This window comes from Carassius carassius, chromosome 50 (assembly GCF_963082965.1).
Source record: "Carassius carassius chromosome 50, fCarCar2.1, whole genome shotgun sequence".
Lineage (NCBI taxonomy): Eukaryota > Metazoa > Chordata > Actinopteri > Cypriniformes > Cyprinidae > Carassius > Carassius carassius.
In genome coordinates, this window is record NC_081804.1 from 1874074 (window position 1) to 1890456 (window position 16383).

A 16383-nucleotide genomic window follows, 5' to 3' on the forward strand; every position below is an offset into this window, starting at 1 on the left:
CCAAGGGTTCATGCTTTCAGTGCTGAAACCTTATTGTTATTGTTAGAATGGCCAAGGATCAGCAACCCTAATTATTGGCACTCGTTATAAAACGCTAACATTCGCTATCATTTAGAAATGAAATAATGAATCAAGTCACTTTATGATAAGGTTCCATTAACAAACAATGAATAATTACAGTATATTTATTAATCTTTGTTAATGAAAATACAGTGTGTAGTTCATGTTGACTCACAGTGCATTAACTGCATGTTAACAAGATAGCTCACAACTTATTCCAGGTAATAAATTAGAAAAACAGAGGTAAACAAATAAACAGACCATCATATATTATTAGTAATTAGTGGTGGTTGCTATGGCAGTCTGTTTTTTTCTTCTCTAGAATAAATAAGTTAGTTTAATGAATTGTTATCCACAGGACAGTCTTTATCCACAGGACATTTTCCACATCTAGAAATCTTCATCAAGACTTGAATAAATCAATTATATTTCCAGTATAGCCTAATATATTTTATTGTAATCATGTACTCTTATAATGCATTATATATGGATTATTATTATTACATTAATCACCGTGTATTCTGCAATAATAATTTACAATAAAATTTTTAAAAACGTATAGTATTTTTCTTTATTAAATTTGATAAATTTAATAAACAAATCAATGCATTTGATGCAACTCAAGTCTTCCTTTGCAAAGTTGACGAGCACTAGGACGTATCATAGGACATTTCATATTGTTCTGGTAATTTCAGTTTTTTTAATGCCACAAAATAATAATATATATTATTGCAATAATTTTACAGAGTTGGTAAGGCCTTCATTTCAGCTACTTCGAAATAAAAGTGTAAAATAATTGTTCTTATATAAAATACTTCGAAATAAAAATGTAAAATAATTTTTAAATGCCGCAAAACTTGAAATAATTTTTAAAAAATCTACATTTGTGTATGGTTGACTGAAAATCACGTCTGCTGTCGAGCGTGGTTTCGTGCTACGTCGTGTTCTTTCGACAAGTTCCGTTTTGATTCGGTAATTTCCGCTCACTCTCCTTCCTGTGTTGATCCCCGTCCCCAGTAAAGACACTCGGAGGCCATTATCCCGCTTTCATACCTTGAAGAAAAATAAATCGTTTTTTATAAATCAATTATTTATTCGTGCAAGTTGACCAAGCGCTCGTTGGAAACCTGCACATTTACGAATCGTGAGGCAAGCGCACTTCGCCTCGACAGTCCTTCGGACAATTTCGGCTGCTTTCGTGCGCCGCTGTTTTGAAATGGACACGACTGAACCGGCGGCGAAGGCGCTCGAGCTGGGCGACGCGTCCGCGGGAGAGACGGTAGGTTCGGATACCGAGTCGGAGGCCGAAGTCGCCACGATGACTGTGATGGGAGAAGCGGGAAACATCGACATCACCGAATCCCTGCCGAACACAGAAGATGCCGAAGCGGCGTTCGCGGGTCAGTGTGCGCATGCGCAAGCCACACGCTCTTTTAATACATTATACAATGAATGATCTTTTCTTTTTCACTGATTAGAATAAGGCTTGTTTTCACATTTATTAATCTTAGTTCATGCTAATTTAAAGATTTACTAACGCATTATTAATATTAAAACTTGTGCTTGTTTACATTAGTTAATTTGCATTGTGAATGAGCATGAGCTAACATTGAACGACTGCATTTTAATTTATTAACACTGACAAAGATGAATAAATACTGTAATGCATGTATTGTTCAATGTTTGTTCATGTTAGTTATAACAACATTAACTAATGGATCCTTATTGTAAAGTGTTAGCGTTTTTCTGAGTGCCAATAAAAAAAAAAATCATAATAAAAAATCATAATAATCAAATCAGCATATTAGAATAATTTCTGAAGGATCATGTGACACTGAAGACTGGAGTAATGGCGCTGAAAATTCAGCGCGACATCATAGAAATAAATCACATTTCACATTTCATATTTTAATTTGTAATAATATTATTACTGTTTTACTATATATTTTTTATTTATTTAACAAAAACAGCCCAAGAGACTTCTTTCAAAAAAAAAAAAAAAAAAACACAATTAATTGTTATTTATTATACATTTTTATTAAATCTTAATTATGCAAAATGTTTGACATACTGAACTGAACGTTTATAATGTAACAGAAATATTTTCAACATTGATAATACTTTTTTGTTTAATTAGTGCCAATAAAAGATAAATAATTAAGCATCTATTGAATCATGCACTGGAATAAATTACATTTTACAATATTGGGATAACTGGGAACAAATTTGTAATAATATTTTATGTCATTACTATTTTTATTACAGTATTTTTCTTTAATAAATACATCCCAAGAGACTTTTTTCAAAAACAAATAAAATGTATTCATTTGTATGATTAAATCTTAATTATTCAAGTACAATACTAATGTGCACCTACCACCTACCTTGTGTGTGTGTGTGTGTGTGTTTGCAGAGGTGACGGCCGTCACTGTTGGAGACGTCCAGAGTTCAGATGGCTCTGTGTTCACGTCTACAGTAGCCACAGCAGCGTCCATCCCTGAACACGTGCTCGTAAGATAAAACACTCTACACCCATCAATGATTTACAGGTCAAAAGTCTTGAAATTCACTGTATAATAATGCTGTGTTTATGCACAATACATTATTTTGTAAAATACTAAGATGGAAGGAACCCCAGAATTGATTTCTTAATAAAGTCATGAAATATTGGCATATGACAATACCATGATACTTTGATAGAAACCAAAACTGTGGTACTGTATGATTATTACTATATTTTCCCATACCATGATAAAACCATCTTGCATGTCCAAAAAATGTTTAATTTGGATAACTTATTTTATAACAAATTTAAAAAAATGTACAAGTATTCAATAATGTTAATTTAAAATGATTATTGTAACGTTTTAGACATTGAAAATGTATATAAAAATGATGCATTTGATATTTTGTAGATCTCTTCTGGCTGAATTACTAATGGCTTTTCACCATTAGAAGTTTTTTTAATTGAACTTAATTAAACTATAAAATAACTATTAAACTATATAAATTTTATATATATATACATTTATTAAGCAAAAACTTAATTTTGTTAATGATTAATAACGATTAATCATTTGACAGCACTTATATATATATATATATATATATATATATATATATATATATACAGTATATGTATATATATACACAGTACATTTATTAATATTATTTATACAATATTCACTATAGTTTTTATTAATTTCAGTAGTCATTTTAGTACGTCAAATTAAACTAAATTAAAATGAGAAAGCTTTCCTTGGCAACTAGCTGAAATAAAATAACTTTTTATTATATTTTATTCAATTTCAGGTAGGGTTTATTTTATGTCAGTTAACAAAAATAGTTATAGTTTCAGTTTTAGTCCAAAATGATCATGGTAATACTATTAATTTTTAGTTAGTGTGAAGTAAATGTAAGGACAGGTATGTTTTGGATCAAAATAAAGAGCTCAGATTTAATAGGTGTTAACTGATTGGTGCAGACAGGCAGAACCACGCTTCAGATCGGAGACAGTCTGAGTACCCAGAAGGCCACGCTGATCGTGGTGCACACGGATGGGAGCCTCGTAGACGCCACAGGGCTGAAAGCCACCTCAACACCTATGACTCCTGGTAAACCAAGCTTTCAGGAGCTATAACACTAGACTCATACTAAATGAAATGCAGTGTTTCTATACACGTGTGTTTATCCCTCTCAGGTCCTCAAACCCCGAGCACCCCTCTGACGTCTGGACATGATAAGGACGTCTCTAAGTACAACTGGGATCCGTCGGTTTATGACAACGAGCTCCCGGTGCGCTGCAGGAACACCAGCGGGATCCTGTACAAAAGCAGACTGGGCTCAGGTACACAGTCGACACAAGAGGGCATCAAAACCTCTCCAGAAGTGTGCAGGGAATCAAACACACGATCATCTGCACTAGAATGTTCGAATTAGTAATGGTTGTTCAAAATTGTTTTAAAAAACTATATTGTTGTGCTATTTGTGATTATATGTGACCCTGGAGCACAAAACCGGTCTTAAGTGTCAATTTTTCAAAATTGAGATTTATACGTCACCTGAACGCTGAATAAATCATCTTTCCATTGATGTATGGTATTGTTAGGATCTGAGAGTGCAAAACAAATCGAAATATTGAAAAAAAAATCTTTAACATCTTTAAAGTTGATGAAATTACGTTCTTATCAATGCATATGACTAATCGAAAATTAAGTTTTGATATATTTACGGTAGGATATTTACAAAATATCTTCACGGAACATGATCTTTACTTAACATCCTAATGATTTTTGCCATAAAAGAAAAATCAATAATTTTAACCCATACAATGTATTTTTGGCTATATATATATATATATATATATATAAAACTATAACTTAATATGTTAATATCTTAATATATAATTGAGTATTTAATCAAATAATTATAATTTTATTTTTAAAAGTAAACTGTAAAAATACAATGCTCATATTTATGACTGTATTCATTTCTTGCTTTCCAAACACTGAAATTAGTATTAATTAACTTACAAATGATTATTATATTATTTTCTTTAAAAAAAACGATGAAATGTTTTACAATGAAATATTACTATAGTTTTGTATTTTTAAGTAATTTAGTGATTTCCATAATTAAAATAATATGCTTCTTATTAGTAGTACTATTTTTATTATAACACTTTTTTTTAGTTGCTAAAAAAAATTAAATAATGAATTTTAAAGTAATTTTAACGTATTTGCTAGGTGATGATTATTACATAAAAAAGGCTAAATAATACACAAAAATTAGCTGACACTTTAAAATTAGGTTCCATTAGTTAACAAGAACTAACAATGAAAAATGTATAAAGCATTTATTAATCTGAGTTAATGATCTGAGTTAATGAGTTACTGAAATGTATTTAAAAAGCTTTTTCTGTTATAATTACAGTGTTTACAGTATTATTTAATGGACCAAAGCTGACATAACTAACACTGAACAGGTGCATTATTTTATTAACTAACATTAACACAGATTAACCAAGACTGTAACAAATGCATTGCTCATTGTTAGTTAATGCATTAGTTAATGTAACCCACAAACGGCTTTATAGTAAAGTGTTTTACCAGCTTCTTAGTGTCAAGACACAATTAAATATTGTGACAATAAGTCCTACTAGCATGCTTTTTTTTATTACAACAAGTTCTGTTGTCTATGTGCCATGATTCGAGTCACTCTCATTACTATACAAGGACACATAATATAAGAATTGAGACAGCCAGTGACTGATCTGTAACCTTTGACCTCAGGGGGCAAAGGGCGCTGTATCAAACACAACAATAACTGGTACACCCCGACAGAGTTCGAGGGTATGTCAGGAAGAGCGAGCAGCAAAGACTGGAAGAGAAGCATCCGCTACGCTGGCCGACCTCTACAGTGTCTCATTCAGGTCAGACACACACACACACACACACACACACACACACCCAGAGACTCATTCAGCAGAACAGCCCAGACCTGTTGCAGTATTCGAATGGAGTGTGTGTGTGTGTGTTTTGGCAGGAGCGTATCCTGAACCCTCATGCAGCGTCCTGTACATGTGCGGCCTGCTGTGATGATCTGTCAACAGTGAGTGACACATCATAAATCATAATCATAATAATCATAATAGTTTTTAGAGTAAAGATGAAAAATAATGTTTATGAAAATGACAACTGAAAAAAATAAAATAAAAAAAATAAATACAAAGGAAACAAAAATGTGAATTTTTTTAAAATATACTATAATAACATAAATAAAATAATAAATAAATATAAATATTATGGTTGTTTCTAAATAGTAAACCCCTTTGAGAAAAACTCAACCAAGTGAATACTGTATTTTTCGGACTATAAGTCGCATCAGTCCAAAAATACATTGTGATGAGGAAAAAAACATATATAAGTTGCAATGGACTAGAAGTCGCATTTATTTAGAACCAAGAGAAAACATTACCGTCTCCAGCCGCGAGAGGGCGCTCTATGTTTTCAGTGTAGACTACAGGAGCACTGAGCAGCATAGAGCGCTCTCTGGTGGCTGGAGACGGTAATGTTTTAACTTGGTTCTATATACTATAAGTCGCAGGACCAGCCAAACTATGAAAAAAAGTGTGACTAATAGTCCGGAAAAAATTCGGTATATAAATGTATATTATATTAATTATTTTTATGTAGATACTATTATTAAAAAGTAACATAAATAAAATAAATGCAAAATGTATACAGATAAAAATATTTAATTAAAGGGGTGCTTTTTTTTATCATTATTTTGTGTATTTGGTATAACTGAATGTTGACATGCTTTAATCTTTAATCTTAATTTTAATGCTCTTGATCTTCTTCATGCACCAAAAGCTTGTTACACTCCAAAGAGAAAGGAAAACTGGAGAAGTATATTTATAAATAAAGGAAAGATATAAAAATATCAATAAATATGTATTATGAAAAAAACACTGTTTAAACAGTAAATCTTTTTCAGTTAAACTATATATTAATTATATATGATTTATGTTACAAGTTACCATTATATAATACTAATATGAATTGTTATTTAAGTATTATTATTACACAATGACATAAAATCATAAAATTAAAAATTAAATACAGAAAAAAACATTAAATCAAGCAATATATTTCTAAATAAATATTATGTAAAAAAGGAACCAAAAACATGAACATGAAAATAAAACATGTTATGGTTGTGTCTAAATAGTGAGTTAAATTCAATTATATTGATGAGTGAATGTTTATTAATTAGATTAAAATTGTATAAAATATTATTATATATAATAGTAAAATAATAATCATATAGATGCAATAAAAATAATATGAATATTTTGCAATATAATGTATGTTGCATGTGAACCTGTGAATTGTTTGGACAGTCTTAAATGAAAACATCTATTTGATTAAGCTGACCTTTTTTCTTGCCTGTTTCTTCTCCAGTGTATGAAGGAGGGATCTTTCGAAGGAGAGAACATCTCAATGGTAGTTTGTAATGTCTGAGTCTCAGTTGTGATGTCATACGGCTCTAGAGACTAATTCTGGATTCTGGTGCCCTACAGACGGGCCCTGTCAGACTGTTCGTCCCTTATAAGAGAAGGAAGAAGGACAGCGAGCGCGCAGCTTCTCCGGAGAAGAGAGAAGTTCAGTCTCCGAAGAACATCACCCTGGCTCCTGGAGCAACATGTGAGAGTCGTACTGCTGCACCATTATTACAATATATTAACATCCCATCAAACACTGTCAGTCCAAACTGATTAACTGTTAACATCCATCTACACCGAAAATCATTTTGCTGCTATTCAATTGAAAATAAAATGACTTAATTTAATAATTAACTCAGAAATATTAAATTTTTTTGTGTAGATGACTAGCAACCAACAACTTCACAATTATATATATATAATAAAAAAAGTTTAATTTGCATTAAAAAATAAACAAAATAACATAAGTATATATATATATATACATACACACACACATATATACATATATATATATATATATATATATATATATATATATATATATATATATATATATATATATATATATATATATATATATTATAATAATAATTATAATTAATTAAAATAAATAAAATAATACAATAAAATACAGAATAAATAAAATAATAATAAAATAAAAAATAAAATCCAAAACCAAAATTCATTATTTTCTGCTTGTGCTTTTCTGCTTCTAAAATAACATTCATAAATAATACATTATATATATATATATATATATATATAATACACAAATTAATAAATTACTAAAAATAAATAAAATTAAAACAAAATTAATAAAATACAAAAAAACTAAGTGCATCATTTTCTGCATCTAGCTGATGCATCTTTGTTTTTGTTTTTTTGTTTTGGAAATGTCATTAATTGCATATTGTATTTCAGACAGATACATAAAATAATGCATTTTGATATAATTTATTATTATTATTATTTTTAATTATTTTTAATTGTATTATTTTATTTTAATCAAGCAGTATAAATGAATATTAACATTATGTTAAAAAGGTATAAAAATGTAAATCAAATTATATATGAAATAGGAAATAAAATTATGTTGTTGTTTTTTTGTAGTGGTTGCATTTAAAATAGTAAATCCTTTTAAGTAGAACTAAATAATATAAATACACAGATGTGTATTATTATAAGGTTTGTATAAATATTATATAATAATATTATTATTCCAGTATCCAAAGAGATAAAGTGGTTATGACTCAGATGGGATTCTGTTTTGTGAATCGTGTGAAGTATCTGTCTGTCTGCTCTCAGTTACGATGACCCCGTCTGGACAGATCACCACATCAGGCACGCTGACCTTTGACCGAGCGGTGTCAGGAGAGACGGCGTCCATCATCTCGGACAGCCCTGTGCCCGCTGACGTCTTCACCAACACAACCGGTGCGTGGTGTCTTCACAAACAAGTTTAGAAGAGCCCAAACCACATACTTACATGCTACTATTTTACAAAGTATGAAGTATGGGTTTTGTGCACAGTGTGCACACTTCTATTTCTTACTTCCTAAAATGTGCAGTTTAGAATATAGTACACTGTGAGGAATACTGTATCCCACAATGCAATGCACTTGGGTTGACCTCCTATTTCCAGTAAGGTAAAAGATTTCTTTTTTTCTTCAAACGTTGAGGGATTATTTCTCATAAGTGTATGATAACTGGATGCCACTAGTATACTTGATGAGTAAGAACGGCCAATCAGATTAAAGCTCTTGCGTTTTTTGCATCAGAGGGTCATTGACTGGTCTGAGGTTGACACTCTCTCCCTCTCTGAAGCCCGGGATTGGCCTCTTTTTTTTTGGGCTGGAAACAAAAGGGCTGTTATTTTTAGGCCCCTCAGCGTGAGACTCTGATAATGAGTTGTTCTGTGTTTTTGTGACCTGTCCAGTTAGGGTGACTTCTGTTAAATGGCACATTTGTGGGACAGGGAGGGTACATCAGGACAGACCCATCCCGTGAGTAAATGTCGGGAGACTTCATAACACCACTGATCTGTTTATTATTTCATCACAGTGTTTCTAGAAATGACATTATCTGCTGAATTAATGAAGCACTGCTGAAGGTAATGCATTAATAACCTTTGAGATGAACTAAACGTTTAATGCTGATAAATACTTGATGCTTAGTCTCTTAAGTCAAAAACAAACAAACAAAAAAAACACTTGTTTTTAACCTTTTTGTGTTCCCGTGGCTCAGTGGTAGAGCATTGCGTTAGCAGCGCAAAAGGTTGTGGGTTCGATTCCCAGGGAACACATGTTAGGTAAAAAATGTAAGCCTGCTAAATGCATAAATTTTATTAAATTTACAATTTAAGTCTAAAAACATGAACTCAAATAAACTTTCTATGTTTTCCTGACCTTATTGTGAATGATTTATCAATACATTATTTCAACAACAAAAAAATTGAATCAAATAAATCTAATCAAATAAATATTCAGTTAAATTATGCAATGAAATATTTCATATTTTAATAAAAAAATTTACCTTTCCTGTTGATTTCATCAAGTCTGCTTAGGTTTCCTGATGTATGAGGTCATGCACTAAATTTTTTTTTGCAGTGAATGGGTGCCGTTAGAATGAGAGTCCAAACAGCAGATAAAAACATGCAGCTTTTCTTTTCACAAGGTGTTAACTGCTGGACTGGAGTGGTGAGGATTATTATGATGTTTTTATCAGCTGTTTGGACTCTCATTCTGACGGCACCCATTCACTGCAAAGTGATGCAATGCTACATTTCTCCTAATCTGCACTGATGAAGAAACAAACTAATCTACTATCTTAAAAAGCACATTTTCATTTTTGAGGGAACTACTCCTTTAAGTAAAAAATTACAAAACTATTTAATTAATTAATAATTTTCATTTACTGACATCCAATAATTCCATACATTGCTTTATCCACCTTTCAGGAGTCTTTAAGTCAAGAAAAATGTAAATGTTTTCATTAGTGCTGTCAAACGTTTAATCGTGATTAATCCCATCCAAAATAGATAGATGTATGTGTACTGTGTATATTTATTATGTATATATAAATACACACATTCATGTTTATATTTCAGAAAATGTTTATTTATTAAATATATTTATTTATAATATAAATTATATGAATATAAATATGGACATATAAAATATATACTGTATGTGTGTGTATTTATACATACATAAGAAATACACACAAAACACACATATATCATTTTCATTACAGTTAATTTTCATGTGCGTTTTGGTTTAGAGGTTTTTTATATTAAAATGTCTATATAGTTTTAATTAAGGTTTTGTTATTTTAGTAGAAAAATTTAAACTAACCTAAAATGGGAAATTCCAGTTGAAATTTAATATTTTAGGAATTAGCTAAAATAAAAATTTTATTTAGTCACAACATTCATTTTTATTCCATTGTATTTTAATGCATCAAGTTTTTTATTCTATTTGTTTTCATGTTTAATTTATTTAATTCATACAACTGATCAAGTTGAACTAAATCTATTTATGTAATATTTTAGCAACTAGCTCAAATAAAAAAAAGTTTTCTAAATTCTATTTCATTTTTCTTTTTTGTTTTAGAAATCTGAGTTAAACTCAATTTTTTATTTATTTATTTATTTTTTTACATTTTTTTATGTTCTATTTTATTTAATTTCATGTTTATGTTATTAGCTATAATAACCCTGTAGAGCAGTCTTTATAAAATTAATATATATTATAGATTTTTATAACTATAATCCTTTTTACAGATGATTGGGAAAAACATGGAAATTTAACCATTTCATGTTTTAATTTTTTTAATTGTTTAATTTATTCTAACTAGTGAACTAAAAAAATCGTTAATTCTTTTCATGTTTATTTTTTTCATGTTTATTTTTTTTTTCGTTTCCTATAATAACCCTGTAGAGCAGCCTCTATAAAATTCATATATATATATATATATATATATATATATATATATATATATATATATATATATATATATTGAGATTCAACGTTGAGGCATTGAGATTCAACGGAGAACAAGTGAAGTCAACATAAAATTGTGTTCGTCTGGGTCTCGTCCGAACTGAGATTGTCCTTTCCTGTCTCTCCAGCCCACATTTCCAAACTGGTTGGTCTTTTTTTTTTTTGAGCAAAAAACTTTTAGAATGAAATGTGGGTCAGGGTTAATGGAAGAGCAGATGAGGACGGACTGTAAATGTACAACCCGAATTCCGGAAAAGTTGGGACATTTTTTAAATTTTAATAAAATGAAAACTAAAGGAATTTCAAATCACATGAGCCAATATTTTATTCACAATAGAACATAGATAACGTAGCAAATGTTTAAACTGAGAAATTTTCCACTTTTTTCCACTTAATTAGCTCATTTAAAATTTAATGCCTGCTACAGGTCTCAAAAAAGTTGGCACGGGGGCAACAAATGGCTAAAAAAGCAAGCAGTTTTGAAAAGATTCAGCTGGGAGAACATCTAGTGATTAATTAAGTTAATTGATATTAGGTCTGTAACATGATTAGCTATAAAAGCTTTGTCTTAGAGAAGCAGAGTCTCTCAGAAGTAAAGATGGGCAGAGGCTCTCCAATCTGTGAAAGACTGCGTAAAAAAATTGTGGAAAACTTTAAAAACAATGTTCCTCAACGTCAAATTGCAAAGGCTTTGCAAATCTCATCATCTACAGTGCATAACATCATCAAAAGATTCAGAGAAACTGGAGAAATCTCTGTGTGTAAGGGACAAGGCCGGAGACCTTTATGTGATGCCCGTGGTCTTCGGGCTCTCAGACGACACTGCATCACTCATCGGCGTGATTGTGTCAATGACATTACTAAATGGGCCCAGGAATACTTTCAGAAACCACTGTCGGTAAACACAATCCGCCGTGCCATCAGCAGATGCCAACTAAAGCTCTATCATGCAAAAAGGAAGCCATATGTGAACATGGTCCAGAAGCGCCGTCGTGTCCTGTGGGCCAAGGCTCATTTAAAATGGACTATTTCAAAGTGGAATAGTGTTTTATGGTCAGACGAGTCCAAATTTGACATTCTTGTTGGAAATCACGGACGCCGTGTCCTCCGGGCTAAAGAGGAGGGAGACCTTCCAGCATGTTATCAGCGTTCAGTTCAAAAGCCAGCATCTCTGATGGTATGGGGGTGCATAAGTGCATACGGTATGGGCAGCTTGCATGTTTTGGAAGGCTCTGTGAATGCTGAAAGGTATATAAAGGTTTTAGAGCAACATATGCTTCCCTCCAAACAACGTCTATTTCAGGGAAGGCCTTGTTTATTTCAGCAGGACAATGCAAAACCACATACTGCAGCTATAACAACAGCGTGGCTTCGTCGTAGAAGAGTCCGGGTGCTAACCTGGCCTGCCTGCAGTCCAGATCTTTCACCTATAGAGAACATTTGGCGCATCATTAAACGAAAAATACGTCAAAGACGACCACGAACTCTTCAGCAGCTGGAAATCTATATAAGGCAAGAATGGGACCAAATCCCAACAGCAAAACTCCAGCAACTCATAGCCTCAATGCCCAGACGTCTTCAAACTGTTTTGAAAAGAAAAGGAGATGCTACACCATGGTAAACATGCCCCGTCCCAACTATTTTGAGACCTGTAGCAGAAATCAAAATTGAAATGAGCTCATTTTGTGCATAAAATTGTAAACTTTCTCAGTTTAAAAGTTTGCTATGTTATCTATGTTCTATTGTGAATAAAATATTGGCTCATGTGATTTGAAAGTCTTTTAGTTTTCATTTTATTAAAATTTAAAAAAACGTCCCAACTTTTCCGGAATTCGGGTTGTACTCGTCAAAGTCAGTTCACCTCTAGAGAGGAACATTTAATCGCTCATCACTCAGGAGACGTAGGCCAGGCTTCATCTCGAATGTGTGTTTCTCCTCCTCAGTGCTGGCCAGTCTTCCTGCGCTGGCCGTGGTCCCTCAGCAGGCCAAACCCTCTCCATCAGGACCGCTCATGAACGGGCTGGAGATGGCCGAGCAGCGGACGTGGCTTTACCTGGAAGACATGGCCAATACACTGCTCAACAACGTCCAGCAGCTCAAAGTCCTCATCGCACAGGCCAAGCAAGCCGGTCAGAGCGGAGTGCATGTCAGGAAAGAGGTGAAGTCTTTATACAAATACAAAACAGTGTTATGGTGGAAATCAAGTTTGGTGTTTTTAATATGCTTAAAGATAAAACAGTTACATCATGTAGCCTTGACTTCTTCAGTGAACCAAGTGAAGGGATTAGTTGAGTGGAGGCGGGGACTAATTTGCATATTCATAAAGTCATTAGGATATTTAATCATGTTCCATGAAGACACTTAGTAAATCTCCTACTATAAATATATAAAAACTTAAGTTTTGATTAATAATATGCATTGCTAAGAACTCCATTTGGACAACTTTAAAGATGATTTTTTTTTTGCACCTCAGATTCCAAATTTTCTAATAGTTATATCTCGGCCAAATATTGTCTGATCCTAACAATACCATGCATCAAAGGAAAGATGATTTATTCAGCGTTCAGGTGATGCATACATCTAAATTTAGAAATATTTAGTCTTATGACTGGTTTTGTGGTCCAGGGTCCAAAATGAGGTGTAGGGGGTTATTTTACACTATTTTAAGGCATTCAGAAATAATCTTTACAGAAAAAATAAAAAATGTTCGTTTAATTATCAAAGTTTAGTTTTAAGGGAAAAAATGGTGACTGCTCGAGGACTTTAATTAGGTTATTTCATGAAAGAATAGAGTTTATCGAACACCAAACCTCCCTACATTAATAAGAGCATTTATTAAAACTAAACTGCAAAAACTTTGAAACAGCTTACCTTCCTGCTGATGTCATCAAGGCCACTTAAGTTTCAACCAATCGGCGTTGTCGATGTTTCAGTATATGGAGTCGTCCGCCATACCTGAATGCAAAAAGCTAAACATTGACTTGTTTGGGGTGTGAGAAACCTTTACAGACATTATAAGTTGATAGAGGGGAATAGTTTATTTTATGACCCCTGTGAGAAGCATCATCTATTCATGTGTTTCTCTCACAGTCCTTTCAGAGTCAGCTGTCACTCAGTGAAGAACCTGAGGGGAAAATCACTGAAATCATCATTAAGGTAAATCTCTCACTCTCTCTGTGTTAGCAAATCAGTGCTGTTTATCAATCAGAATCAGCAGCTGGAAAGCCAGAGGTCTGAGAAGACGCAGATGCTCCACAGAAAAACGCAGATAGAGTCTTTGCTTGTTTAAAATGCTAGTCTGTGTTGGGGCTAAAATTAACTTTCTGGCATTATTTACTTACAGTTTAAAGCTGTATCATTCTTTTTTGGCTTGAAAACAGAAAGTATATTTTGTAAAATATCCAGGCTCCTCTTGAATGATTCACTTTGATGGAGATATGTGATTTGATATTTATAATGTTTTGACTTATATTCATAATGTTTTTGGCAACATTATATTTCACATATATAGTTCTTACAACATGTAAGGTCTTAATATTCGTTAATATTAAAGGTGCAGTAAGTGATTTCTGAAAATCACCAAAACACACCCCTAACCAAAAGGGTCACACCCCTATCTTATTAGCCCCGCCCCCATATTCATGAACATGCTGTTGAACAAAGGGAACTCCCCCATCATGTGTGGACACGCCCCTTACTGGTGATTGGCTAAAAGTATGTTTTGGTGCTCAGAAAACACTTAACCGCACCTTTCATTATTTAATTAATATTATTACTGTTTATTTACACAACAATATTAATAATATTATATAATAAAATTATACATTACCAGTGAAGAGTTTGGAATAATAAAGTTTTTTTGGTAATGTTTTTGAAAGAAGTCTGCAAAGGTTTTTAGTTTTTTTTTTAAGTTTGACTGTTATCATTACAATATCAATTTTGTAATTATTATTTGAATGTAAGGAAGTAGAATTTAAACAACCCGAGTTCAAAGCAGCTCATGACTAATGTTTTACTTTGAATGTTCACCACTTTTTTTGAATGATTTTTCAATTTTTTTTTATTGAAGCCGTAAAGTTTGAAAATGATTAGGACAGAGAAAAAAGATTCAAATTTAAAGAACCAAGTTGAATTCCATATAAATTGTTTTTTTTTTAAAGCTGAAATTGCTCAACTTATTTTGATGAGCTGATGTACACTAGTACTGATGATATCATGTTTTACAGTGTAGATAGAGAGATGAACTGTTCTCTTAACAGTATTACCAGTAGCATGTTCTCTTCTGTGTTTCCAGCACACGTGTGTGAACTGCGGCCGAGAGGCGTCCAGTGAGTGTACAGGCTGCCATAAAGTCCATTACTGCTCGGGCTTCTGTCAGCGGAGGGTAAGTCCAACCCCAGCATCACCATCATATCAAAACAGTTAGAGCCTCTTTATATTTGGATCCGTCTTTCTGCAGGACTGGAAGGAACATCAGCTGATCTGCGGTCCACAAGGCATGACCGTCAGCATCCAGGAGGACACTCAGATGCTCGGTGTGGAGCTGGAGAAAGGGAAAGTCTAGCGTTATATATGAAGTTTAGATTGTTGCTTCCGCTCATGTGTTTTAGTTTAGCTCTAAAGCCTCATAGTAACAGCTCCCTTACACAGTGGGAGATATAAAGCATACACGGATGACGTCTGTACCATCCTCTGTACCATTGGAACGGTTTCACCATCTCTCTATGGGTTTTATATGTGAAAATAGTCCTTAAAGGGACAGTTCACCAAAAATCACTTCCCCACACTCATGTTTTTCCAAACCATGCTCATGATTTCCATAAAATTATGATATAAAATAACCAGTTTTTAAGCTTTTAAATGGGGAGGGGGAAGGGGGGTGTAATTCTCATGATCTGAAATTTAAGATATCCACTGTGTTGTAGCGATCAAATCTACGAAAGCTTGTTTCCGCCACGGGAAATTGAATATAACAGGGAATTTAGTCTTTTTATCTCACAATTCTGAGGAAAAATTAAGAGCTGTGAGATATAAATTCGCAATTGCGAGAAAAAAATCTAATCTAAAGTCACAATTGCCTTTCTTATTTTTAACAAAAACTAATGAGAGAGAAATGGTCAGAATTCTGAAAATTGCATTTCTGACTATTTTTCTCATATATCTATTTTTTTCTTGAAATTAATGGGTTTTATATGTAATTAATAAAAATTTAATTGTGACTTCTAATCACACATTTCTGACTTTTTTCGTGCAATTCTGAGATTATATCACAAAACATTGTGAGAAACTCAAGAAAAAAGTCAGAAATGTGAG

General features: G+C 32.4%; 1 protein-coding gene across 1 annotated transcript; it reads left to right on the top strand.

Annotated features, from left to right (window-relative positions):
• Positions 1–1054: 1054 nt before the first annotated feature.
• LOC132133141 (deformed epidermal autoregulatory factor 1 homolog) lies at positions 1055–16137 on the top strand. The gene is made up of 13 exons (XM_059545874.1): positions 1055–1460; positions 2474–2571; positions 3545–3674; positions 3761–3907; positions 5352–5491; positions 5605–5670; positions 7026–7067; positions 7145–7268; positions 8375–8503; positions 13014–13228; positions 14161–14226; positions 15365–15454; positions 15530–16137. Exons 1-13 carry the CDS (start codon positions 1277–1279, stop codon positions 15632–15634), a joined length of 1536 nt encoding a protein of 511 aa, XP_059401857.1. The 5' UTR covers positions 1055–1276; the 3' UTR covers positions 15635–16137.
• Positions 16138–16383: the final 246 nt, after the last annotated feature.

Bases quoted from the DNA above. Each gene is read 5' to 3' on its own strand.
- LOC132133141 (XM_059545874.1), top strand. From the start codon at position 1,277: ATGGACACGACTGAACCGGCGGCGAAGGCGCTCGAGCTGGGCGACGCG. The intron at 1,461-2,473 runs GTCAGTGTGCGC...GTGTGTTTGCAG, and splicing joins TGCCGAAGCGGCGTTCGCGG to AGGTGACGGCCGTCACTGTT. The intron at 3,908-5,351 runs GTACACAGTCGA...CTTTGACCTCAG, and splicing joins CAAAAGCAGACTGGGCTCAG to GGGGCAAAGGGCGCTGTATC.